General features: G+C 36.2%; 1 protein-coding gene and 1 pseudogene across 3 annotated transcripts in view; both read right to left on the reverse strand.

Annotated features, from left to right (window-relative positions):
• Positions 1-10551: 10551 nt before the first annotated feature.
• Positions 10552-21383, reverse strand: part of KLHL28 (kelch like family member 28) — a 39865-nt gene continuing 29033 nt past the window's right edge. For all 3 annotated transcript variants that reach the window (XM_047735649.1, XM_047735650.1, XM_047735648.1), the window contains exons 3-5: positions 18437-18880; positions 16257-16465; positions 10552-15188 (exon numbers count right to left, since the gene is read on the reverse strand). In XM_047735649.1, coding sequence (XP_047591605.1) covers positions 15025-15188; positions 16257-16465; positions 18437-18880 — 817 coding nt within the window. In that variant the 3' untranslated portion in view covers positions 10552-15024. The remainder of the gene's footprint in view (positions 15189-16256; positions 16466-18436; positions 18881-21383) is intronic.
• LOC125105693 (uncharacterized) lies at positions 12907-12997 on the reverse strand (annotated as a pseudogene).

The following is a 21383-nucleotide window of genomic DNA, read 5'->3' on the forward strand; positions in this document are numbered from 1 at the left end:
TCAGTTGGTTAAGCATCTGCCTTCAGCTCAGGTCATGATCCCAAGGTTCTGGGATTGAGTCCCACCTCCTTGCTCAGCGGGGAGCCTGTTTCTCCCTCTGCCTTCTGCTCCCTCTGCTTGTGTTCATTCCCTCATCTTCGAGCTCTCTCTCTGACAAAATCTTTAAAAAATAAAAAAGAATATCATCTGAAGATGGAAAACTTATCTGCCCCCACAGGACCCTCAAAAATGATGTGGATGGAATAGCAGCTTGGAGAGCAAAAGAGCTGTGTAGACAAGTTAGCCATGGTAGAATTAGCCATCTGTTTATGTGCTTATTTATAGTTTCATTACTTGTTTTCCCTTTGAATTTAGTGAAGTCCCATTTTTAATATGATTATAAAAATAATAAATAAATAAAAAAGAATAAATTCCAAAAAGTATAAAAAAATGATCAACCATGATTTCTCCATGCAGTGATAATCATTAGTTCATACTAGACAGCCTTTTTGAAAAGTCCAGCATGGCTTCAAAGTACTGAAGAGAACAAGAGCCAATGACTTAGGGCTTTGAAGAACTGTATATTCCGGGGGGGGGGGGGGGGCAGCATCGTGTTGATACAAGCTATCAACGTGGAGAAACTTCAAGAGGAAAGTGAGACTGAAGAAAACTGCTGTGGCCATCTGTTCAGACATTTCTTTCTACCTGGACACTTGTCTTCAAAAGCCTTTATCTTCTCAAACCTTCAAGAACTTACTTTATGAAAGATTCATTCCTTTACATTCCTCTACCTCAAAACTAGCATCCCAGGTGCCAGAGCTGGGAAGCAAGGCCCTGATGACAAAAATTGTCCCACAGCAGATACAACCAAATAGATTTTCTGTTTCTCTGTTAACCTAACAGAGTATAACAAAGAAAGATTAAAATAGACTGAGCATATTTGGCTTGCTCTAAGGGTAGAGTAGAAAAAAAACTTACTGAGGGAGTCTGTGAAAAGCAGGCATAATAAATAGTTCTGCACATCCAACATATGGGCATTTCAGGTTAGAAAAAAGAAGAGGAAAGCAAGCAACAGGAAACAGAGAAAAGCTGAACTGTGCTCAGATCAAGGAGAGACCAGGTTAGGCCTTGAAGGAAATAACTGGCCAGCTAGAGAAATCTTTACCCGAACAGGCTAAGCTTGATTTGGGGGGCTACAAGGTAGAACCAATTAAGAGCAGACATATTCTGCAGCACTTATTTGATACATACTACTATTTGCTAGTTGAATTAGGTATTATTTATGCACTGGAGGTGGGCACATGTCTTGAAAAGGGGAAAGATGAGTCCATCAATGATGACTATATAGAAGGAAGTCCTATGGCAGGGTCAGCACCTCAGGTTTTGAGGGAACAGAGGAGGAGCAGCTTCACAGACAACTGCTGTGAGGTCTTTGTTGAAATGGACCTTTCACAGATGCTAGACCTGTCTAGCATCCCTGGAGGAGGTTTCTAGAAAAAAGAGACTGCAGATTGCCTAACTTGTGCTCTCTAGGGTAGTTGTAAGGTCTTATTTCCTCTACCTCTACCCCAAATATTAACCACCTTTAATTTCTATTAGAAGGTTATAAATCCTAAAATAAATATAAAACGGATTTTAAACACCTTCAAATTTAAAAAAGGAATTTATTGTAGCTAAAGTATTCCACAAGGATTAATAATGTCAAATATTTTCTATTTCTGACAGAAGGGAAGACACTTGAGGGGAAAGTGAGAGGATCATTGGACAGGATCCCCTTTCAATACTTGGTGAATGAGCTGTGAACTGGACCTGCGCGGTGGGACAGGAAAGGGGAGTTCCCAGCTCTTGCAGTTTTCTACATGAACACTAGGTGGCAGAAGCTCCCCAGTACGGAATATGGAAGGGGGTAGGAAAGAACCATGCCTGAAATTTTTTGGCCTTAAAGTATTTTTTTTTTTTAAGATTTTATTTATTTATTTGACACATAGAGAGAGATTATGAGTAGGTAGAGAGGCAGGCAGAGAGAGAAGGGGAAGCAGGCTCCCCGCTGAACAGAGAGCCGGATGTGGGACTTGATTCAGGACTCTGAGATCATGACCTGAGCTGAAGGCAGAGGCTTAACCCACTGAGCCACCCAGGCGTCCCTGGCCTTTAAGTATTAACCCACTTTATAATTTGGGTGAACCAAATCCAGGTTCCTTTTCCTTGTGTCCTGTGTCACTGTATGTATTCATAGCTTGGGGATAACATAGAGTGGTGACATCATTGATGAGATCCTTTATGCTCTCTGCCAACACCCCAGCTCAAGTAATATTTGTAAATTGACTCCTGGGCTTTTTCATCTCAACCCTCATAGTTTCTGGACTCCTTTCCACTTTCTTGACCTCTTCTTTTGAAGAGTTAGAAATTCTTGTTCCTAAAGAACTTACAGAAATGCCAGAAGACCTGATTCAGAATTGACATTTTTCACCCAAGAAAAATATCATGTAATTGCAAACTTTCCAGTGAATCACATATGATCACATTACCACTAGATTATCTCCATTATCATCAGTTTTCAACTATTAATTTTTCATGCTGTCAAGGAGAGGCAAGAGTATGGCTGCTAAACACCTAGACCCTGAGCCTGATTGCCTGAGTTCAAACTTGGACTCTGGCAATCAGAGAAAGACAATTATCATATGATCCCACTGATAAGAAGAATTTGAAAAACAAGAAAGAGGATTACAGGGGAAGGGAGGGAAAAATGAAACAAGATGAAACCAGAGAGGGAGACAAACCGTAAGAGGCTCTTAATCTCAGGAAACAAACTGAGGATTGCTGGAGGGGAGGGGGTTGGGAGGGATTGGGTGGCTGGGGGATGGACATTGGGGAAGGTATGTGCTATGGGGAGTGCTGTGAATTGTGTAAGACTGATGAATCACAGACTTGTATCCCTGAAACAAGTAATATATTGTATGTTAATTTAAAACAAACAAACTTGGGACTCTGGTTGTGTGACCTTGGGCCTATTATTTGACTCCTCTGGCCCCCAGTTTCCTAACTGTAAGATGGAGATGATAATAGAATATATCTCATAAGGTTGAGGTGAGGATTTAATGAACATGTATAGAACTTAGTGCCTAGCAGATAGTAAGCATCATGAAAGTGTTACCTACCAGTATTTTTTTTCCTCTTTCAATATTGTATTAAGAAACGAAATTAGTAGCTAAGTAGTGCTACTGCAGAAAATGAACTAAGTTGTGGCAATTTAGTTCACAGAACAATTTGTAATATTAAAACAATATTAAATTCATTAATTAGTCTGAAATGCAAAAACAAAGGAAAAGTATAAATATTGGAGGAGAAAGTAAAAGTACTAGAGGGAAGTGAAGTAAGTAGCTTGAATTTTCCTAGATACTCAATAATAATGAAATATGACATCTTGTTCCTGCTCAAAATCATTCATCTACCAGATACTGTCCAATAGTTTATTTAACATTTGGCTCTAAAACTTGTTGAGACATAGTTCTCTATTCCTTGGGAACCAACTACTCTCTTAAATTCTAGGACCCCTGCCTATTTAAACTCTAAGTGACCTCCTTGGCACAGCAGGAGGCAGCATACGAATATCAAACTATCAACTCTCCTCAGGACACACACAAGAAGATCCTTTAAAAGACTTTCTTCCGGGGCACCTGGGTGGCTCAGTGGGTTAAGCCTCTGCCTTCAGCTCAGGTCATGATCTCAGGGTTCTGGGATCGAGCCTGCATTGGGCTCTCTGCTCGGCGGGAAGCCTGCTTCTCCCTCTCTCTCTCTTCCTGCCTTTCTACCTACTTGTGATCTCTCTCTCTCTGTCAAATAAATAAAATCTTTAAAAAAAAAAAAAAAAAAAAGACTTTCTTCCTGGGGCACCTGGGTGGCTCAGTGGGTTAAAGCCTCTGCCTTCAGCTCAGGTCATGATCCCAGGGTCCTGGGATGGAGCCCTGCATCAGGCTCTCTGCTCAGTGGGGAGCCTGCTTCCTCCTCTCTCTCTCTGCTTGCCTCTCTGCCTACTTGTGATCTGTCAAATAAATAAATAAAAATATTTTAAAACATAAATAAATAAAATAAAAATAAAATAAATAAATAAAAGACTTTCTTCCTGATCAGGATGACAGAAGTGATTGGTCCATCCTTATTTATTTATTTATAATATGTATTTTTTCAGATTTTATTTATTTGACACAGAGAGACAGTGAGAGAGGGAACAGAAGCAGGGGAGTGGAAGAGGGAGAAGCAGGCTTCCCACAGAACAGGGAGCCCAATCCCAGGGTTCTAAGATCATGACCTGAGCCAAAGGCAGATGCTTAACGATTGAGCCACCCAGGAGCCCCAGTAGATCCTTATTTAGACCCTACCTTACTCAGTAAGGGTTTTCTCAGTAAAGATTTTCACATATATGAAAAATAAGCTTCCTTTCTTCCATTGGATTTTAATAATATACATAATTTGAATCAAAAAGAACTTGAGGTCAAGTGTTACCTTCTAATAAGGCCCTGAGTAGGTAAATTAATAAAAACAGCCTATGAGATACTCTTGTCTATTTTTCATGGTAACACAAAATTCAATCTTGGGAGAACTGAAAAATGTTATGGGCTGAATATTTGTGTCTCCCCAGCATTCATATACTGAAACCCTACCCTGCCTCCTTACGATGTTGTTATAAGGTGGGGCTTTGGGAGGTAATTAGGATTAGATGAAGTCATGAAAATGGAGCCCTCATGAATGGCATTAGTGTCTTTAACAAGAGTCATGAGAGAGCTTGCTTTCCCTCTCTACTCTGCCATTTGAGGATACAATGAGAAGTGGGGAGACTATAACCCTGAAGAGGGTCTCAGCAGAACCCAACCATGCTGGACCTGGTCTTGACTTCTAACATCCAGATCTGTGAGAAATAAAGTTCTGCTACTTGTAAGTCACACAGTCTATAGCAGCCTGTTGTTATAGCAGCCTGAACTAACAAAAGCAGGTGAGATCCCACAAAATTATATATCATCTATCCTTTGGCCCAGTGATTTCATTTCTAAAAGTCTATTTCCAAAATACAAAATGGCAAATGCACAAGGTTGCACAAGGCTGTTTTCATTGTGACATTACTTTTAAGTACAAAAGTCGGGGAAACAACCCAAATGCCCATCAGCAGGAGACTACTTTAAAAATTTGTGGTATAGCCACACAGTAAGGTACTATTCAATTACAAAAAAAGATTGGGAATTATCTCCACACACTGGTATGGAATAATCTCTCGAATATATTAAGCGAAAAGGGGTGTGTGTGAAAATATGGTTGTTGTTGTTTTTTAAAGACTTATTTGAAAGAGAGTGCATGCAAGTGGGAGAAGGGGTAGAAGGAGAGAATGAATCCTGAAGCAGACTCCTGCTGAACTTGACCGGGGGGGGGGGGGGTGCGGGGAGGGAATTGATCCCAGGACCCTGAGACCATGACCGGAGCGAAAACCAAGAGTGGCTACTCAACTGACTGAGCCATCCAGGCCCCCATGCTATCTTTTTTGTAAGGAAATGGAGAAAGCGGGGGGGGGGGGGGGGACTTATATTTTCAATGAAACCAACATCTAATAAAAATGATTACCTATAGAGGAATACAAATGAACAGAGTGGAAGAGATGGAAATGCATACAAAATTCTGTGAATGCATCATCTCCTATAGTTCAACTTCAGAGTCGAGTACATTTTTATATAATTAGAAAATAAAATTTCATCAAAAAAGCTATCCCTAATTATTCAAACATTAATTAAAGTAAGCTAAATTTACATTAATCATGCTTTAATCAAATAAAAATACTACTTTATTTGACTCTAAAAACACTGTTTTCCTTTTTGTAAGTAAACTCCAGGCCCACATGGGACTTGAACTCATGACTCTGAGATGGAGAGTCACATGCCCTACTGACTGAGCCAGCCAGGCAACCCTAAAAGCGGTGCTTTTAATATTTATCCTTGTGAAATATATTCTAAGGACAAAAGAGAACCACAAGAACTCTTAATTACATTCATTGGTCCTATCTATACTTTCCTTGTTATTTTGAAGCTATTAAGTATGTTTAAGATAAGTCAAACATGTAATTATGCTAATGTTGATAGAAACCAAGATTTTCAGGCTAAGAAAAAACCATTAAAATCCAAGAATTTAAGTAGAATCCCTTTTCCTTTAAAATAAAAAAGGAGGGGCGCCTGGGTGGCTCAGTGGGTTAAGCCGCTGCCTTCGGCTCAGGTCATGATCTCAGGGTCCTGGGATCGAGCCCCGAGTCGGGCTCTCTGCTCGGCAGGGAGCCTGCTTCCTCCTCTCTCTCTGCCTGCCTCTCTGCCTGCTTGTGATCTCTCTCTGTCAAATAAATAAATAAAATCTTTAAAAAAAAATAAATAAAATAAAAAAGGAAGCGTTTCCTGACTCTACCTATTGAATAGCCTATAAGCAGTAACTACTGAGTAGCACAAAGCACCACTAGCAAAACACTGGGATCTGTCAATACCACTTCCCAGCAAAAAAGTGCCGGGACCCTTGCAGGAATGGGTAATTCTAGATCTGAGGAAGAAAATGTGAAAGCCAAAACACAGCAATGTTTGAATTTGGTATCTGAACTGTGGTTACATAAGAGAATGAATATCCTTATTTTTAGCATACATGTGCTTAAGTATTAAGGGATAAAAGGACATAGTGTATGGAAACTACTTTTGAATGGTTAAAAAAAAATAAGAGAAAGGGATGCCTGGGTGGCTCAGCCGGTTTAAGCAGCTACCTTTGGTTCAGGTCATGATCTTAAGGTCCTGGACTGGAGTCCCGCATCAGGCTCCCTGCTGAGCCGGGAGACTGCTTCTCCCTCTGCCTGCTGCTCCTCCTGCTTGTGCTCACTCTCTCTCTGATTAAAAAAAAAAGTAATCATTTTTAAAAAGGGTTAGGGGCACCTGGGTGACTCAGTTGGTTAAGCAACTGCCTTTGGCTCAGGTCATGATCCTGGAGTCCTGAGATCAAGTCCCACATCGGGCTCCCTGCTCAGCGGGGAGTCTGCTTCTCCCTCTGATCTCTCCCCTCTCATTATCTCTCTCTCTCTCTCAAATAAATAAAATATTAAAAAAAACCCAAATAAATAAAAATGAACCAGAATAGTTTTAAAATAAATAAAAATTTAAAAAAGGGTTAACCCTTAAAAAAATGATGAAACAAAGGTGGCAAAATGTTAAAAAAAAATTGGTGAACTTTGGAAAAGGTATTTCAGAGTTCTATCATTCTTACAACTTCTCTGTAAGTTTGACATTATTTTGAATCATGTCAAAATTTATTTTTTTTTTTTGAAGATTTTCTTAGAGAGTATGAGAGCACAAGCAGGGGAGTGGCAGAGGGAGAGGGAGAAGCAGACTCCCCACTGCAGGTAGCCCAATGTGGGACTCGATCCCAGGACCTTAGGATCATGACCTAACTGAAGGTTAGCTGCTTAACCAGCTGAGTCACCCAGGTGCGCCCTCGAAATAATTTTAGTAAAATTTTTAAAAAGCGAGTTAATTTTCAATGGAACTTAATGGAGGTACTCACCAGCCTAAGATGGGGGCTATTAATGGAAACACACATATTGAAACAAATACATAAAAAATCATGACTTCATGATACTTGATCACCTTTAGAGGTTTTTAGGGCATCAATTCATTACTCCAAAGATGAAGAAAAAGAACCAAACATCTTCCCCAGCTTTTCCTGTATAGACCTTATTTCAGGGTAACCAAATAAGTGATAAGGAAATGTTTTTCTTTATAGAATTCCAGCTACTGCAGGAAAAAAAAAACAAAACAGCAGTTAGAAAAATCACTGCTTTGGGGCACCTGGGTGGCTCATTTGGTTGAGTGTCTGACTCTTGGTTTCGGCTCAGGTCACCATCTCAAGGTCCTGGGATCAAACCCCGCACACTCCACACTCAGTGTGGAGTTGGCTTGAGATTCTTTCTCTCTCTCTCTAAAACAAATAAATAAATCTTTTTAAAAAGTCACTATTTTGCAACTCAATATAATAATGGATCCAGCAGTAGTCAGTAATGGCTACTAAAATCTTCAAATGAGAGTTTAATAGGAATAATGCAGCGATCAGGTTGACAAGATCTAAATGCAAACCATGATTAATGCTAGCATCATTAAAAGTGGGGAACCGGACATAATGTACCCCAGATTCAATGCAATAGAAAGAATACACAGCATCCAATACACTTGCCAAAAAAAGAAGAAAAAAAAAGGAAAGAAAAAGAAAAAAAGGGCCGATTTAATCAAGACTCTACAGCCAATTATCAGAAAATTTGAAGAATAGGACAATAAGCTAAACAATACCAGAAAAACCAAGTAGCCAAATCTAGAACATGGGACAATCTACCAGACAAATGTTCTCATTTGTTCATAAGTAAATGACATGAAAAAGGAGAGGAATGCAGTGATTGGTGGAGACTGAAATGGACTCAGAAACCTAACAGTCAAATGCAAGGTAAAACTTTATGTAGATCCTGCCTCAACCAACTAACAATAATGACAAAAAGTTAGGACAGTCAGAGACATTTGGATATAGATTGTGTACTAAGTAATATAGAAGTATTAGAATTTTTAAGTGAGATTATTATCAATGTGCCTTATAGAATGAAAAATTTAAGTGTCATTATCATTTAGAGATATAGTCTCAATTATTTACCAGTCATACTATTTTGCATGTCTGGGGGTCTCTCTAAAAATATTCCAGAAAAAAAAAGGATGAATAGATGAAGGATTAGCAAAACTAATTGCAAAAAGGTTAATTTTTGAAGTTGGGTGATAGGTACACGGGTACGTTACTATTAAAAATGAAGGGGAAAAAAGCCTGGAAAACATATCAAAACCCACTTGAGTTATTCTGATACTATCTTATCACAGAACTGAATTTTATGCCTAGCCTTAAGTTTAGACTCATTGGAATAGCTTTTTGCTTTCCACTATGAGTCTATTGTACAATCCAGTAATCACACTGTTTTCCAAATTAGTTAAAACTTTCACCCTCCGGGCACCTGGGTGGCTCAGTGGGTTAAAGCCTCTGCCTTAGGCCCAGGTCATGATCCCAGGATCTCTCTGCTCAGCGGGGAGCCTTCCTCCTCCTCTCTCTCTGTCTGCCTCTCTGCCTACCTGTGATCTCTGTCTGTCAAATAAAGTCTTAAAAAAAAAAAAAAACAACTTTCACCCTCATTATTGCACTGGCCCCAGACAAGAGAACCATCAACTAATTTTATGAAAGAACACAAGAGGCACGGTTACAGCTCTGCCAGGACAGCACTCCTCTTATTCTCTCTCATGGTGGGGGGAAAAATTAGGTGTATTTTTTTGTTCCTCAAGCAAATTGCAGAATATGGCTTTCTACTCCTTTGCACCTTGCACCACATCTTACACATGTTAAGAACTTAACAACTTTCTGCTGAGATTTTACAACAATTTCTGGGTAACATGAGAGCTATCCATCCATGTCTTAGAAATCACAAGCAGAACTTCAAACGCATCCACTCAGGCGAGAAATCTTAACTTCAGTATTTTAACCAGTACTCTTAAAATGGATATTTGCCTACTTTGCCATCTATAATATACTTCAGCATGTATCTATTAAATTTCTACTTAAACTCTAGGAGTTGCCCTGTTAAAAATGCAGTTGAGGGGGACGCCTGCCTGGCTCAGTTGGTTGAGCGGCTGCCTTCGGCTCAGGTCATGATCCCAGCGTCCTCGGATCGAGTCCCGCATCGGGCTCCTTGCTCTGCAGGGAGCCTGCTTCTCCCTCTGCCACTCTGTCTGCCTGTGCTCACTCTCTCTCTCTCTCTCTGACAAATAAATAAATAAAATCTTTAAAAAAAAATGCAGTTGAGGGATGGTTAACTGGTATTATGATCAGGAAACCCATACTCAAGGCAGATTCATGTTATCCATAGGCAGATTCTGTTATCCATAATTTGATCAGCATCCAATGTTTTGCTCAGTATATTAAATATTAGGGACATTATTGGGGAACAGTGGCTCACAGACTAACATAGAATCAAAAAGCTGCTCTTATTGGTGAAATTAGAATTTCAAGATATACGGATTGTCTAAATTTATTTCCAATCCTTGCATGGGCAGGTTATCTGAATCCATGCTGACCTATAGTTCACAACTTCCACAAAGATGGCACCTGGGGATTAATCCCTTGTTTACACCCTTTCCTTTAGGACTACTGGTTGTCTGATACTGGGCAGAAACATAAGAGAATCCTCTGGAATGCTGCCTTGTCTGCCCCAAGTAAACCCTCTTATAAGGCAAGTTAAAGAATCTAAAAGGACAGAAAGCTGGGACTGCACTGAACTTACCAACTGAAGTCCTTTGTGCTGGCTTTGCGAAGAAAGTTTCTTTAATGAGTGTCTGAACACGTGTCAGAGTTTAGCCTAACACGTTTCATTATAACCTGGTAATGAGGATGTAAAAGACTGGCTTTCCCGTACCTACTTCAGTATTTGTGACCACTACCTATCTACCAAAAAGGATCTAAGAGTTGAAAATGACAAAGTTAGCTTGGTCAGTTCATAACATTTGAAACATACAAAGGCATGTTTCTCAAATTTATTTTAAACATTTCACATTAAATGAAATTTAACCATAGTCATTACAGAGCATCACCATAATAGTACACACAAAGAACGTTTAAAATAAAAGACAAAAGAATACAACCTTCAACAAGTTAAATGCCACTTTACCATGTAAACAAAAATAAAACCCTGATGCTAAAAAGATACATATTCAGAGGTAAAATACATTTACAAAACACTTAAACATTAACATAATCCACTAGATCACATTCTTTGCAAGAGAGTACAAATATTAGTACTCTACATCTACAAAATTTCAGAATCCTGTTAAAATCAAAACCATCTCTGGTTTATGATACAGCACAATTCATAAGGCAAAAATAGAGGCATTATCATCCAGTTCTTTAATTTCACTTGTATTTTAAGGCAAACTTGGAACTTTTTGCTTAGTATTTTAAAATAAACGGGACTTACACAGGATAACTTGACAAAATTAACAATAAATTATCTTTAGTTAAATATGCATAATATAAAAGACATGTGGAAAACAATTTTTCTCTCTACATAGATGTAAACTGGATTTTTATTGACTCTATATTCACACCAATAAGAAAACTTGTAAACCTATAGTATTTAAAACTTACTATATCTTGTACTCTTTTCCAATATGTATCAACACTGAATCAATATGCTGTAAGTGAAAATCCAATATGTATCCAGCCACAGAATAAATGTATTTAATTAAATCATGTCTAATTAAAGTGCTGTTTTACAAAGAAAAAAAAAAGGTTAAGAAGTAGAACTGGATGTTAACTTGACATGTGACATCTTATAATTTCTTAGCTTTCAGACTACAGAGGTTATAGAGGTTATCACAAGTTTATTGAACTTTTAAGCAGTGTATTTATTGTAGAATCTGATTTTCCTGAAAAATGAGCACTTAGGTGACAATACCAGAAATCCAACACCAAAACTGAAAACAAACAAAGCATTATATATACATATATTTCCTTCAATGTTAGCCAGAGGCTTGATAACATAGTATGTAATTTTTTAAAGTTTCTATAATTCTATTTTTCTAGTAGAAAATATATTAACCAATTCCAGGAAGTTTGGAGTTCTATAAATATTTTTACTATGATTCTTTTTCATGTCAGTAAAACCTAATTGGACACTAAAGGACACAAATGCCTACACATAAATTAGGTCTCTAATCACTTTTGATGATATTGGCTACAAGGAATTAAATTCAAACTTTACCATAATAGTTATTTGGGTACAGAGCTCCCTCACCATACTTTACTCTTTGAATGAAAAGATTTGTGTCTTATTTATATTTCTAGCCCTGACAGGATCTGGCACAATATCATGTATACAAAGTAGACCCTCCATAATTTGTCAAGCTCTCAAAATAATTTTTCAAAACCTAATGCCATTTTCCTGTCATTAAATACCACTTCCTATAGTTTAATATTCATTCATATTTGAAACAATGTTAGCAATAACCTATGGAACTTACATAAACATCCTTTGGGCTACATTAAAAATCACCTAACTTCTATTACTATATTTAACAAACATTAAATAGCCAAACATTCCTAACAGATTAAGTCTTCATAATTATGGAAGGCAAGTATCTTCCAAGTGATGAGATTAATTTCTATTTCCACTGTCACCTTTTTTCCAAAATATTTCTGGACAATCTTAAATAGCTTTCTCCCCTTTGCCTGAGTATATAAATTATTTCTAGTATCTTTAATGGTAGGAATTTATAATCAAATATTTTGATGTTTTTTAACGTAAGAAACACGTGACTTTAAATACACAATTTGTCAGAAAATATTCATGATGAAACTTCTCACAAATCTGTATGAGAAGGTCTATTGTAAAGTTATCAGTTGTCAGGTTACAATACCTCTGGCTGTTATGAATAGTACCGTAGGTTTAGTAAACCCAAAGTTAGTATTTCTAAAGTTTGGGGTTTCATTTCTTTTTACAGGTTTTTGTAATTTATTCGCTGGTATATGGTTCCTACTATTGCCCAAGATGTTTCACATTTAGTCTTTAGCAGGATAAAGTTTAGATTTTTCCAAAACAATGATCAATGTAGGCCTTTGGTCTAATTTACCAAGTGATTATATGTTTTATAACAATTTGATAGTGGGGATAATGATAAATGAATAAAACATTGTTAAAATGTATAGTATAGATCTATTTACAATTAAAATAGATTTTTACAGTCTTTCCAATTCCTTTATCTTCGGGGGAGAGAAGATTAAAAATAGAATTAATGCATTTAACAATTTGACATAAACGAAAAAAAAAAAACAAGTTGAAGACTTAAAATTAAGTATGTAATGAAATCTTTTTAAAATTCCTTTCCTTTAAACTAATAAGATACTACACTTGATCTTAGCCAAAAGGCCGAGAAGTGATTAAATTGCTTTTCTTTAAATAAAGTCTAGCCCAATCACAATAGTGCACCTTGTTTCTATTCAATAGGTTTATTCAAATCAATTAAAAAGTTATTGCTATATATCATTATGTTATTCAAACAAGCAACATAGAAAATACTCAGCCTGTCAATGTTATTAGTAGCTCCTGTTGAGTTCTTATTAGGAAGAGACTAAAAATCACTTGCAAGGTTTTATAATCTGTGCAAATATTCATAAAGCATACTACTTACATGATTAAAGATGACTTTACATAGTTTTGTACTATATTTTAAATCTACACTGGCCGTTTATGGAAGAACAAGAAAAACTGCAAATTGCCAGGCTATACATAGTAACATAGATGCTAAATGAACAAACCTATGTTTTATAATTACAAATGGCTTCTTAACAACAGCTTGGAATATTATGGCACTTAAGAATGCAGTATGAATTTTTTCTTAGGAAACAAATATACACTGGTTTTGCAGAGACTATAGAGATAATAAGCAGGTTTAAAAAAAATCAAAGAAAAGAAAATTAAACAACTACAGTACCAAAAATTATAAGTACCGATATCCTAATAAAATGCAAAGTAATATATTCAAGACTAACAGATATTTTCTAAAACATGCTAAAACAAAATGAGCTGACCACTTATTTTAAATAAGCTGTCACTGGCTATAGCAAACAGTCTTGCTTGTTTCTTTAGTCAAAATAGAACCAAATTTAGAATGATTACTCAAGTAAACATTGAGTTCCAGTTTTCCTCAGTAACTTTAAAATATCCAATTATCTAAGAAGTATACAAAGTAATGCATAACTGCCTAGTGCTTTATATTTAATGCATATATTTGTCTTTAAAAAGGACATATATCTAGCACTAGAAGAAGATTAAAAAATGCATCTTTTTAAAAATCACTACTCAAGAACCATGAAAAATATAACATGGGCCATTTAGGTGATTTTTGAATGTTAAAATTAGCATAATCACTAACATTTTTAATAAGCACAAACCATGCCAGTAAAAATGAAAAAAAAAATACTATTAAAACATGTCATGCATATTTCATACTGAACATCCAAAAGAACATTATTATAGCCTTGTTACAGATCCTACAGTTAGCACCATTTTTATATCTGAACACTGTGAAAAAGCAACTAAGGGTCTTAAAAAACTAAAATTATTATAAGGATATGTAGAAAAAATCAGTATTACTAAGGGTGGTACTAAACATTTGTCAATATTTACATCAACACTGGGAAGCCACTGTACTATGAAAAAAATAAAACTGAAACTGATATGCTTAACTTTTTATCCATGCTTAGCATAGCACAGGTAAGTAACTAAATTCATCCAGCATTAACCTGCCCTATAAAAAAGGCATAAACAGGAAATATCTGGCTTCTTAATATAAGCCTCCAAAAAATGATGACAGTAAAAGCATTTGTTTTGCAAACTTATTACATCTCCAGCCCTAAAGCCATTTCATAGGAAGAATATCCAGGGGACTCACTACGGTATATAATTTACAATCCTTAAAAGTACCCCCCTCAAAAAAGCAGCCCTTTATTTGTTTAAAATGTGAAGCATATGAATTTATATCCAACAGACAGTATCAGCATTCTGTCTAGCCTTTCAATACACTCCCACATCTAAGCATCTCTCATCGTAGTAAATCACGGTGCATATATTAAGAAAGAAGGAGAGCTAGTTTTTTTTTAAAGCAGCAAGATTTTCTCCACATGTACACTAATGAACATAAAACTACTCTATGCCAGTATTAGGGGAAAAAGGGCACAATTAAATTGGCAAGATCTTTCCTTTTTTTTTTTTTTTGATTATTGATTCACTGTATAATCAAGAGCAACCAAAGCTACTTGTCAATTCAAAGTACCCAACAGAACTTTGAGTCTTCATGCCATTTCAAGGTAAAAAGAAATAATGTAGCTTTTGGATTTCAGAAAATGGGGCATCCTTTCATGCGGCACAAGGTTCATCACCACATGATTCCCACCAGTCCACACTCGTCAAAGTGCAGTTAATCCGAAGTTGCAGCGACAGTATATCATGCCAGCTGAATCCAGCCACGTATCTGAGATAGGGTCATATTTCTGCACGGTATTCAGATAGGAAGACCCTGAGTGACCACCAACTACATAAAGGTAGTTATCAACTACTGCAGCACCAACCCCTAGGAAAAGTGGGTAAAAATAGGAAAAAACATGTTAACCATGAAGTCGACTTCTCCCTAAAAATAAATTTGTATTTTAATGTTTTCTTAAAATACATTTCAATAATCTACAGTTAATTAAACAAGCAACATCACCATACATACTTACTGGGGGGAAAAAAAACCCCTAAGATGAAAGCAAGAGTTGAAGTCTTCCTTCATCTCTCCTTCCCAATCCTACTCTCCTTCTCCTCTACCACGGAAAAATACCAAGAATGTAGTATATGTCTTTCCATATGCTTACTTTTGTTTATATTTACATATTTTCAACTTTCAACAGATCATTCATCTTTATCAGGTTTTTAAGTATGTTGAAAATCTGAAACATATCTTGAACCATACAACTTATGCTTTTAAAAATTGTACTGTATATACTGTTATACACACTTCTAAAGAGAACAAGACTACCCAATGTTTTTCCACATTCTTGTTATTTTACGACTTTCCCTCTTATGCAAGAAATATCCCTAAAGCATTTCCATCAACTTAAAACCTTCCCCTTAAAATAATGTGCTATGAGTTTGGGTTCAAAGGTAATAATTTCTATTCTTTAAAGATGTTTTTGTTTTTCTCTGGGAACCGTGAAATCCAACCTTTCCTATATCTCCAAACACCCTCCGAATGTGAGAGTATTTGAAAGGTAAACTACAGACTGATGTACAAAAAAAAAAAAAAAGAACAATCTAGATTCTGTGTGAATGTGTAACATATAAAAAGATGACATTTGCTATATGGACAGAAGAGCTTCTGTAAGATACATTCTATTCCCACCATTTCTAAAAATGTGTTCTCCCAACTTTAAGAAAATGATAATATGCACACTGGCATATTAAAATCACAGTATAGAAATCTGTGTAGTTTTGTCAAATCAGCTGTCTCTCAAGTGTAGCACAATAAAGTTTTTTGTTTTGTTTTGTTTTGCTGGACAAGTAATACTCTTACTATTATATTCCATGGTACTACTATTCCAAGAATATCACTATAAGAAATATCATCCTCTATGTTTAGATATTATTTAGTTATTATTACCTGTTCTGGGTTCTTTCATTGGTCTACATACAGTCCACTGATTCTGATGAGGGTCATATCTTTCAATGCTTGACAAATGTGAGACACCATTATGTCCACCCACCACAAAAATAAAGCCTAGCATGACACCCACACCAAAGTGAATCCTTTTATCTGCCATAGATGCAACCATCTCCCAGGAGTCCTTACTTGGGTCATAACGCTCCACACTGCAAATATTCACAAAAGAAAGAATTAATTTGCATATTCCTTGTGCCATTTCTTCCTACCAAAGCAAAACTAAAACCTACCATAGTTTTAGAAGTTCCAACAGACAGATATAAAACAAGAGTAGTTTGTTCCAGATGTTTACATTTTGCTGGTAAAGCCTCAAGATAAAAGCTTACCTTAGTAAACTGCAAGCAATAATACTCATATGCTATTCTGTTATATCATACAAGCAGCAGGGTATATTAAGGGCATAACGCTTCTGAAATCAAGAAACCTGGGTTCAAGTACTAATGCTGTATACTTAGAGTTGAATGAACCCTAGCCCTAACACTATGGGTATGTGTAATCCTAGATAAGCCCCTTCTGCTCACCTGAAAAAATGGGGATAACTTAACCTGAAAGGATTCATATAAAAATGAAGTCAAATGAGTATGCATGTTCTGAAAGAACTCTGAAAATCACAAATTAAATATAAATGTTTTCCAAGGACTGTAAGGATCTTCTACATAGCTAAGGAAAAGGGAAGATGAAAAAAAGTAAAGGAAAGGAAATTTTTTATCTTATAGAAGTTGTGTTGGTTTACTGTAAAGCAAACACTGCAGATTACGTAACACAAACTGGCCAATCATAATAATCTCAGAGTGATTTAGGAGAATTCAGGGGTTTAAGTCAAGTCTGCATTCCAGAGAACACCTGTCATTTCCAAGCTGCATTATGGATATCCAAAGCAGATGAGAATTTCCAAAAAAGCTTCCCTAGAAAATCCCAGAGGGCCTTTATATCTCTATTTTGACATGAGTGGGCACAAAGGCAGGCTTGCTGAGCTTGTTCTGGTCCTAACCTAACTTCTCAAAAAAGCCTGAAGTAGTTGAGAGTCAGTAGCATAATTCTGGAGTTCAGAGCAGAGACTAGACTGTAAACTAGACCAGAATATAGACAAAACTATAAATATTTCTGAAAGGACACTGGGATAAAAGCCATTAGAGCCAAATTACTGGACCAGAAGAGTTGATAAACTTTAGCAAGAACTTAAACTTCAAGAGCATTATCTCCCAAAAGAAATACTCAATTTTTATCTTATAAATTTCTGCCAGCGCATTTTCAAAGAATAAAAACGCATGGCTCTGCCCTAAATACTTTTCCTTCAACTAAGGAGCAATAAAAAGGAGGAATACGTTAGCTTATAGAGAAATAAAAATTTATAGATGAAATGCTATTGTGCTCTTGCCTTCTCACTGAACAAATCACAATATACTCTTCCATTAAATGTTCACAATCAATAAAAGACACATCACTTTAGTTACTATTAGAGAAAATCTTTGGAACAGCAATTTCAACAAAGGCTCAGAATTATGATTAATCTTCCATATAAGCAAATCACTTTATGCTTTTATTTTTCTCATATATTTTTCTCCTTTATTCAGAAAATGCTACAAAATGCAGAAACCTCAAATTCAGACTCCAGCAGAACTCAGGTACACAATGATACACGCATGATTATAGAATAAGAATCCAAAAAGGAATATTTAAATAAGGCTTTATGTTTATGATGCATAATATATAAGCATATAGGAATTACATTTTTCACTTTTTAGTCTACTAAGCAATGCAGTGACAGACCATTTATAAACACACACACACCCAAATTTATATAAGTTCGCCACCCAAAATCTAAAGTTGTCTAACTTCATTTTATAATCAGATCTCTGAATTTTAAAATCTAAACCAATTATATTAAATGAATGAATTTAAAATTTTGTTAAGAGGAATCTTATTTTTAGCTATGTAATAAATCCTCATATAAAACAATTACAATTACACACATAGAGCAGATTAAATTTCAAATGCCTAACAATATTACTTTAAAAACTAAGAAGGGAAGTTCATTCACACATACCAGTTGTGTAAGAATTATTGTTAATGAGACTTTAAAAATCTACAAGCATATACAACTTCATTAAGTTAAATACCTGTTCATGTGGGCAGGACCATACCCACCAATGGCATATATCATTCCATCCAACACGGCTGCAGCAAAACAGCTTCTTGTTGTAGTCATTGGTGCCACAGGTTGCCATTTTCTTATTTTAGGAATATATTTCTCTACAGATTGTAAATAAGATTGTCCATCATAACCACCTAAAGCATAAAGTTCTCCTGCAAGTACTACTACTCCAAGGGTACTTCGGCTTTCATTCATTCTCTCAAGAGAAGTCCAGGTATTTGTATCAGGATTCCAGCATTCTACTGAATTTTCATGTTTTCTGATAGTGATGCCAGGACGCACGTTAGTTTCAATACCACCTATAACATACACTTTTTGGTCTAAAACACATATTCCAAATTCATAGCGAGGAATGTTTAGGGGTGCCAAACCAATCCAAGAGTCATTCTGAGGAAAGTACATCTCCACACTGAAGAATAAGCAGAAAAAATTAAAATTTAAAAATCAAAATGGCCCCAAACAAAAATGTTTAATCTCCTTAGTAATCAGTGACATGCCAATTAAAACCACAACAAGCCATAACATACTTTCTAGACTGGCAAAAATTTAAAGTCAGATGGTAACAGCTATTGGCAAGAATGTGAGCAAGAAACGCATACTCTATTGGTGGGAGCGTAAACTGGTACAAACTACGCTGGAAAACAATTTTACATAATCTGGTAAAACTGAAGGTACACAAATGTTCTGATTCGGCAATTTCGTTCATGTGTATCTACACTACTGAATGCCCGTTAAAGTCAGTTTTGCACCAGGACATACATACAGAAATGTTTATAGCAGCACAGCACAATCACCCATCAAAAGGAGAATGGATAAATAAGATGTGGTATATCACCCTAAACTGAGCAATTCCATTCCTAGATATGTATCCAAAGGAAAAGCACACGTATTTATGCATGATGTTCACAGCAGCGTTATTTGTAACAGTCAAAAACTGGAAAGAGTTCCAAGGTTCATCAACTATAAAATAAATAAATAAAATGTGGCATATCAGAGAATACAGCAATGAAAATAAATTACAGCTACATGTAACAGGAATGAATCTTTTTCCTTTAACAGAAATGAATCTTACACCTATAATGCCAAGGGAAAGAGGCCCAAATCAAAAGAATACATTCTGTATAGTTTATTTATACCAAGTCCAAAGACATTTCTAATCTCTGGATTAGAAATGAGGATAGTGGTTACCTTTGGTAGGGAGGGAACTCCAGAGTGGTTTCTGGGTGTTGGTCATGTACTACTTCTTGAACTGGTTTGTTAATATTCACTTTGTGATAATTCACTGACTTGTACACTTGGGATTTGTGCATTCTTCTGTATGTATGTAACACTTTAATTAATTTTTATAATTAACATATTCATTGTAAAAAGAAAGTATTATATTATACCCATACACTACAATACCATATACCAATGAAACTAAATGAACTATTGCTTCATGCAATCTCACAGATAAAATTCACAAATGTATTTATTGTTCAGTAAGAAAACACATCCCTGAAGAATATATGTAGCATTACTGTATTTATATAAAAAATGTAAAACCTAATGCTATATTGGGGCACATAAATATGAGGCAAAATTACAATGAAAAGCAAAGAAATAACATGCAGAAAATTCAGAATAGTGGTCACTTCTAGGGGAGGAAAGGAGATGCATCAAGGAGGGACACAAGGGAATTTAAAGGTATTGTTTACTTTTTAAGCTGGTTGATAAGTAATTGGATTTTTTTCTTTATGCCTTGCATGCAAACTATATATGGTTTCTTGAAAGTATTCGTACTTCATTTCAATGTCTCCAAACTCAGTTGTGCAATAACATAAAATATATATTCTTTATCCAGTATGATTAAAGAACATTCATTCATTCAGTAGTTACTGAGTGCCTATATACAGTTTTGTTATACTGCTTGTTTTAAAACGTGAATTTGTTCTGATGAAAATGATACATCAGGGAATTATTTGACCTTCATGAAAGCAGTTTGAGTGAGGTGGTAGGGACAAATCTTGACTGGAGTGGTTCAAGAAAGAATAGGAGATGAGGGAAAACAGTGGATATTGACTGTTCCAAGGACTTTAAGGATTAAAACAGATGAGACAGATATAAGGATAAGCAGAGAAAGACCACAGCCTCCAGGGAAGATTGGTTTAATTTGGGAGCCTAAACCAGAACATGTTTGCATGCTAATGGCAATGATGTAGTACAGTGGGGGAAGGTGATGTAAGACAGATATGCGATAAATTCAAGAGCAGAGCCCTTGTGCAGAGGAGAGGAAATGGAAGCTAGTAATTAGAGAAATGGAGGGACTGGTCTCAGATACAAATAAGTTGGTGGATTTGGAGATCAGAAGACATGATAGTACTCCTCGGTTTGCTTCTATCTTCTGAGAGAGTAAGAGATAGTCATTAGCTGAGAGCTGAAAGGTGAGGGTTGGACGGGGTTGGATGTCCTTATGGAGAGAAAAGGTATACAACAGTACTTCAAGGAAGTAGAGAGTAAATTACTTAGGGAAATGAAAGGGGTTGCCAACAGTGCTAGGTGTCCTAAATGAGATCACTTAAGATGGGTATGTGCGTTTCTCTAGCCACATATTGCTGCTCAGGTGCAGCCATGGCATAAGTGGAGAACGGATTCTAACTAGAAGAGTATGATTGAAGAAGGGCAAGGGAGCCATGAGTATATTCAATGGAATGATAACAATGATGTTCCTGGAATCTAAGCTGAGTAAGGAGTGAAAGTGAGGACATGTAGTAATCAGTGAGCAGTTAAGTTTTCTGAATATAGGACCAAAGGATTAAAAATCTTGAAGGGAACAAAGAATGACTGCAGATGTACTGAAATAAATAAGCTCACAAGAAAGAACATGGTAGTCAGAGAACGGAATGTATGTAACCAAGATTTCTGAAGTTTGA

Source organism: Lutra lutra, chromosome 7 (assembly GCF_902655055.1).
Source record: "Lutra lutra chromosome 7, mLutLut1.2, whole genome shotgun sequence".
In the NCBI taxonomy this organism is placed as follows: domain Eukaryota; kingdom Metazoa; phylum Chordata; class Mammalia; order Carnivora; family Mustelidae; genus Lutra; species Lutra lutra.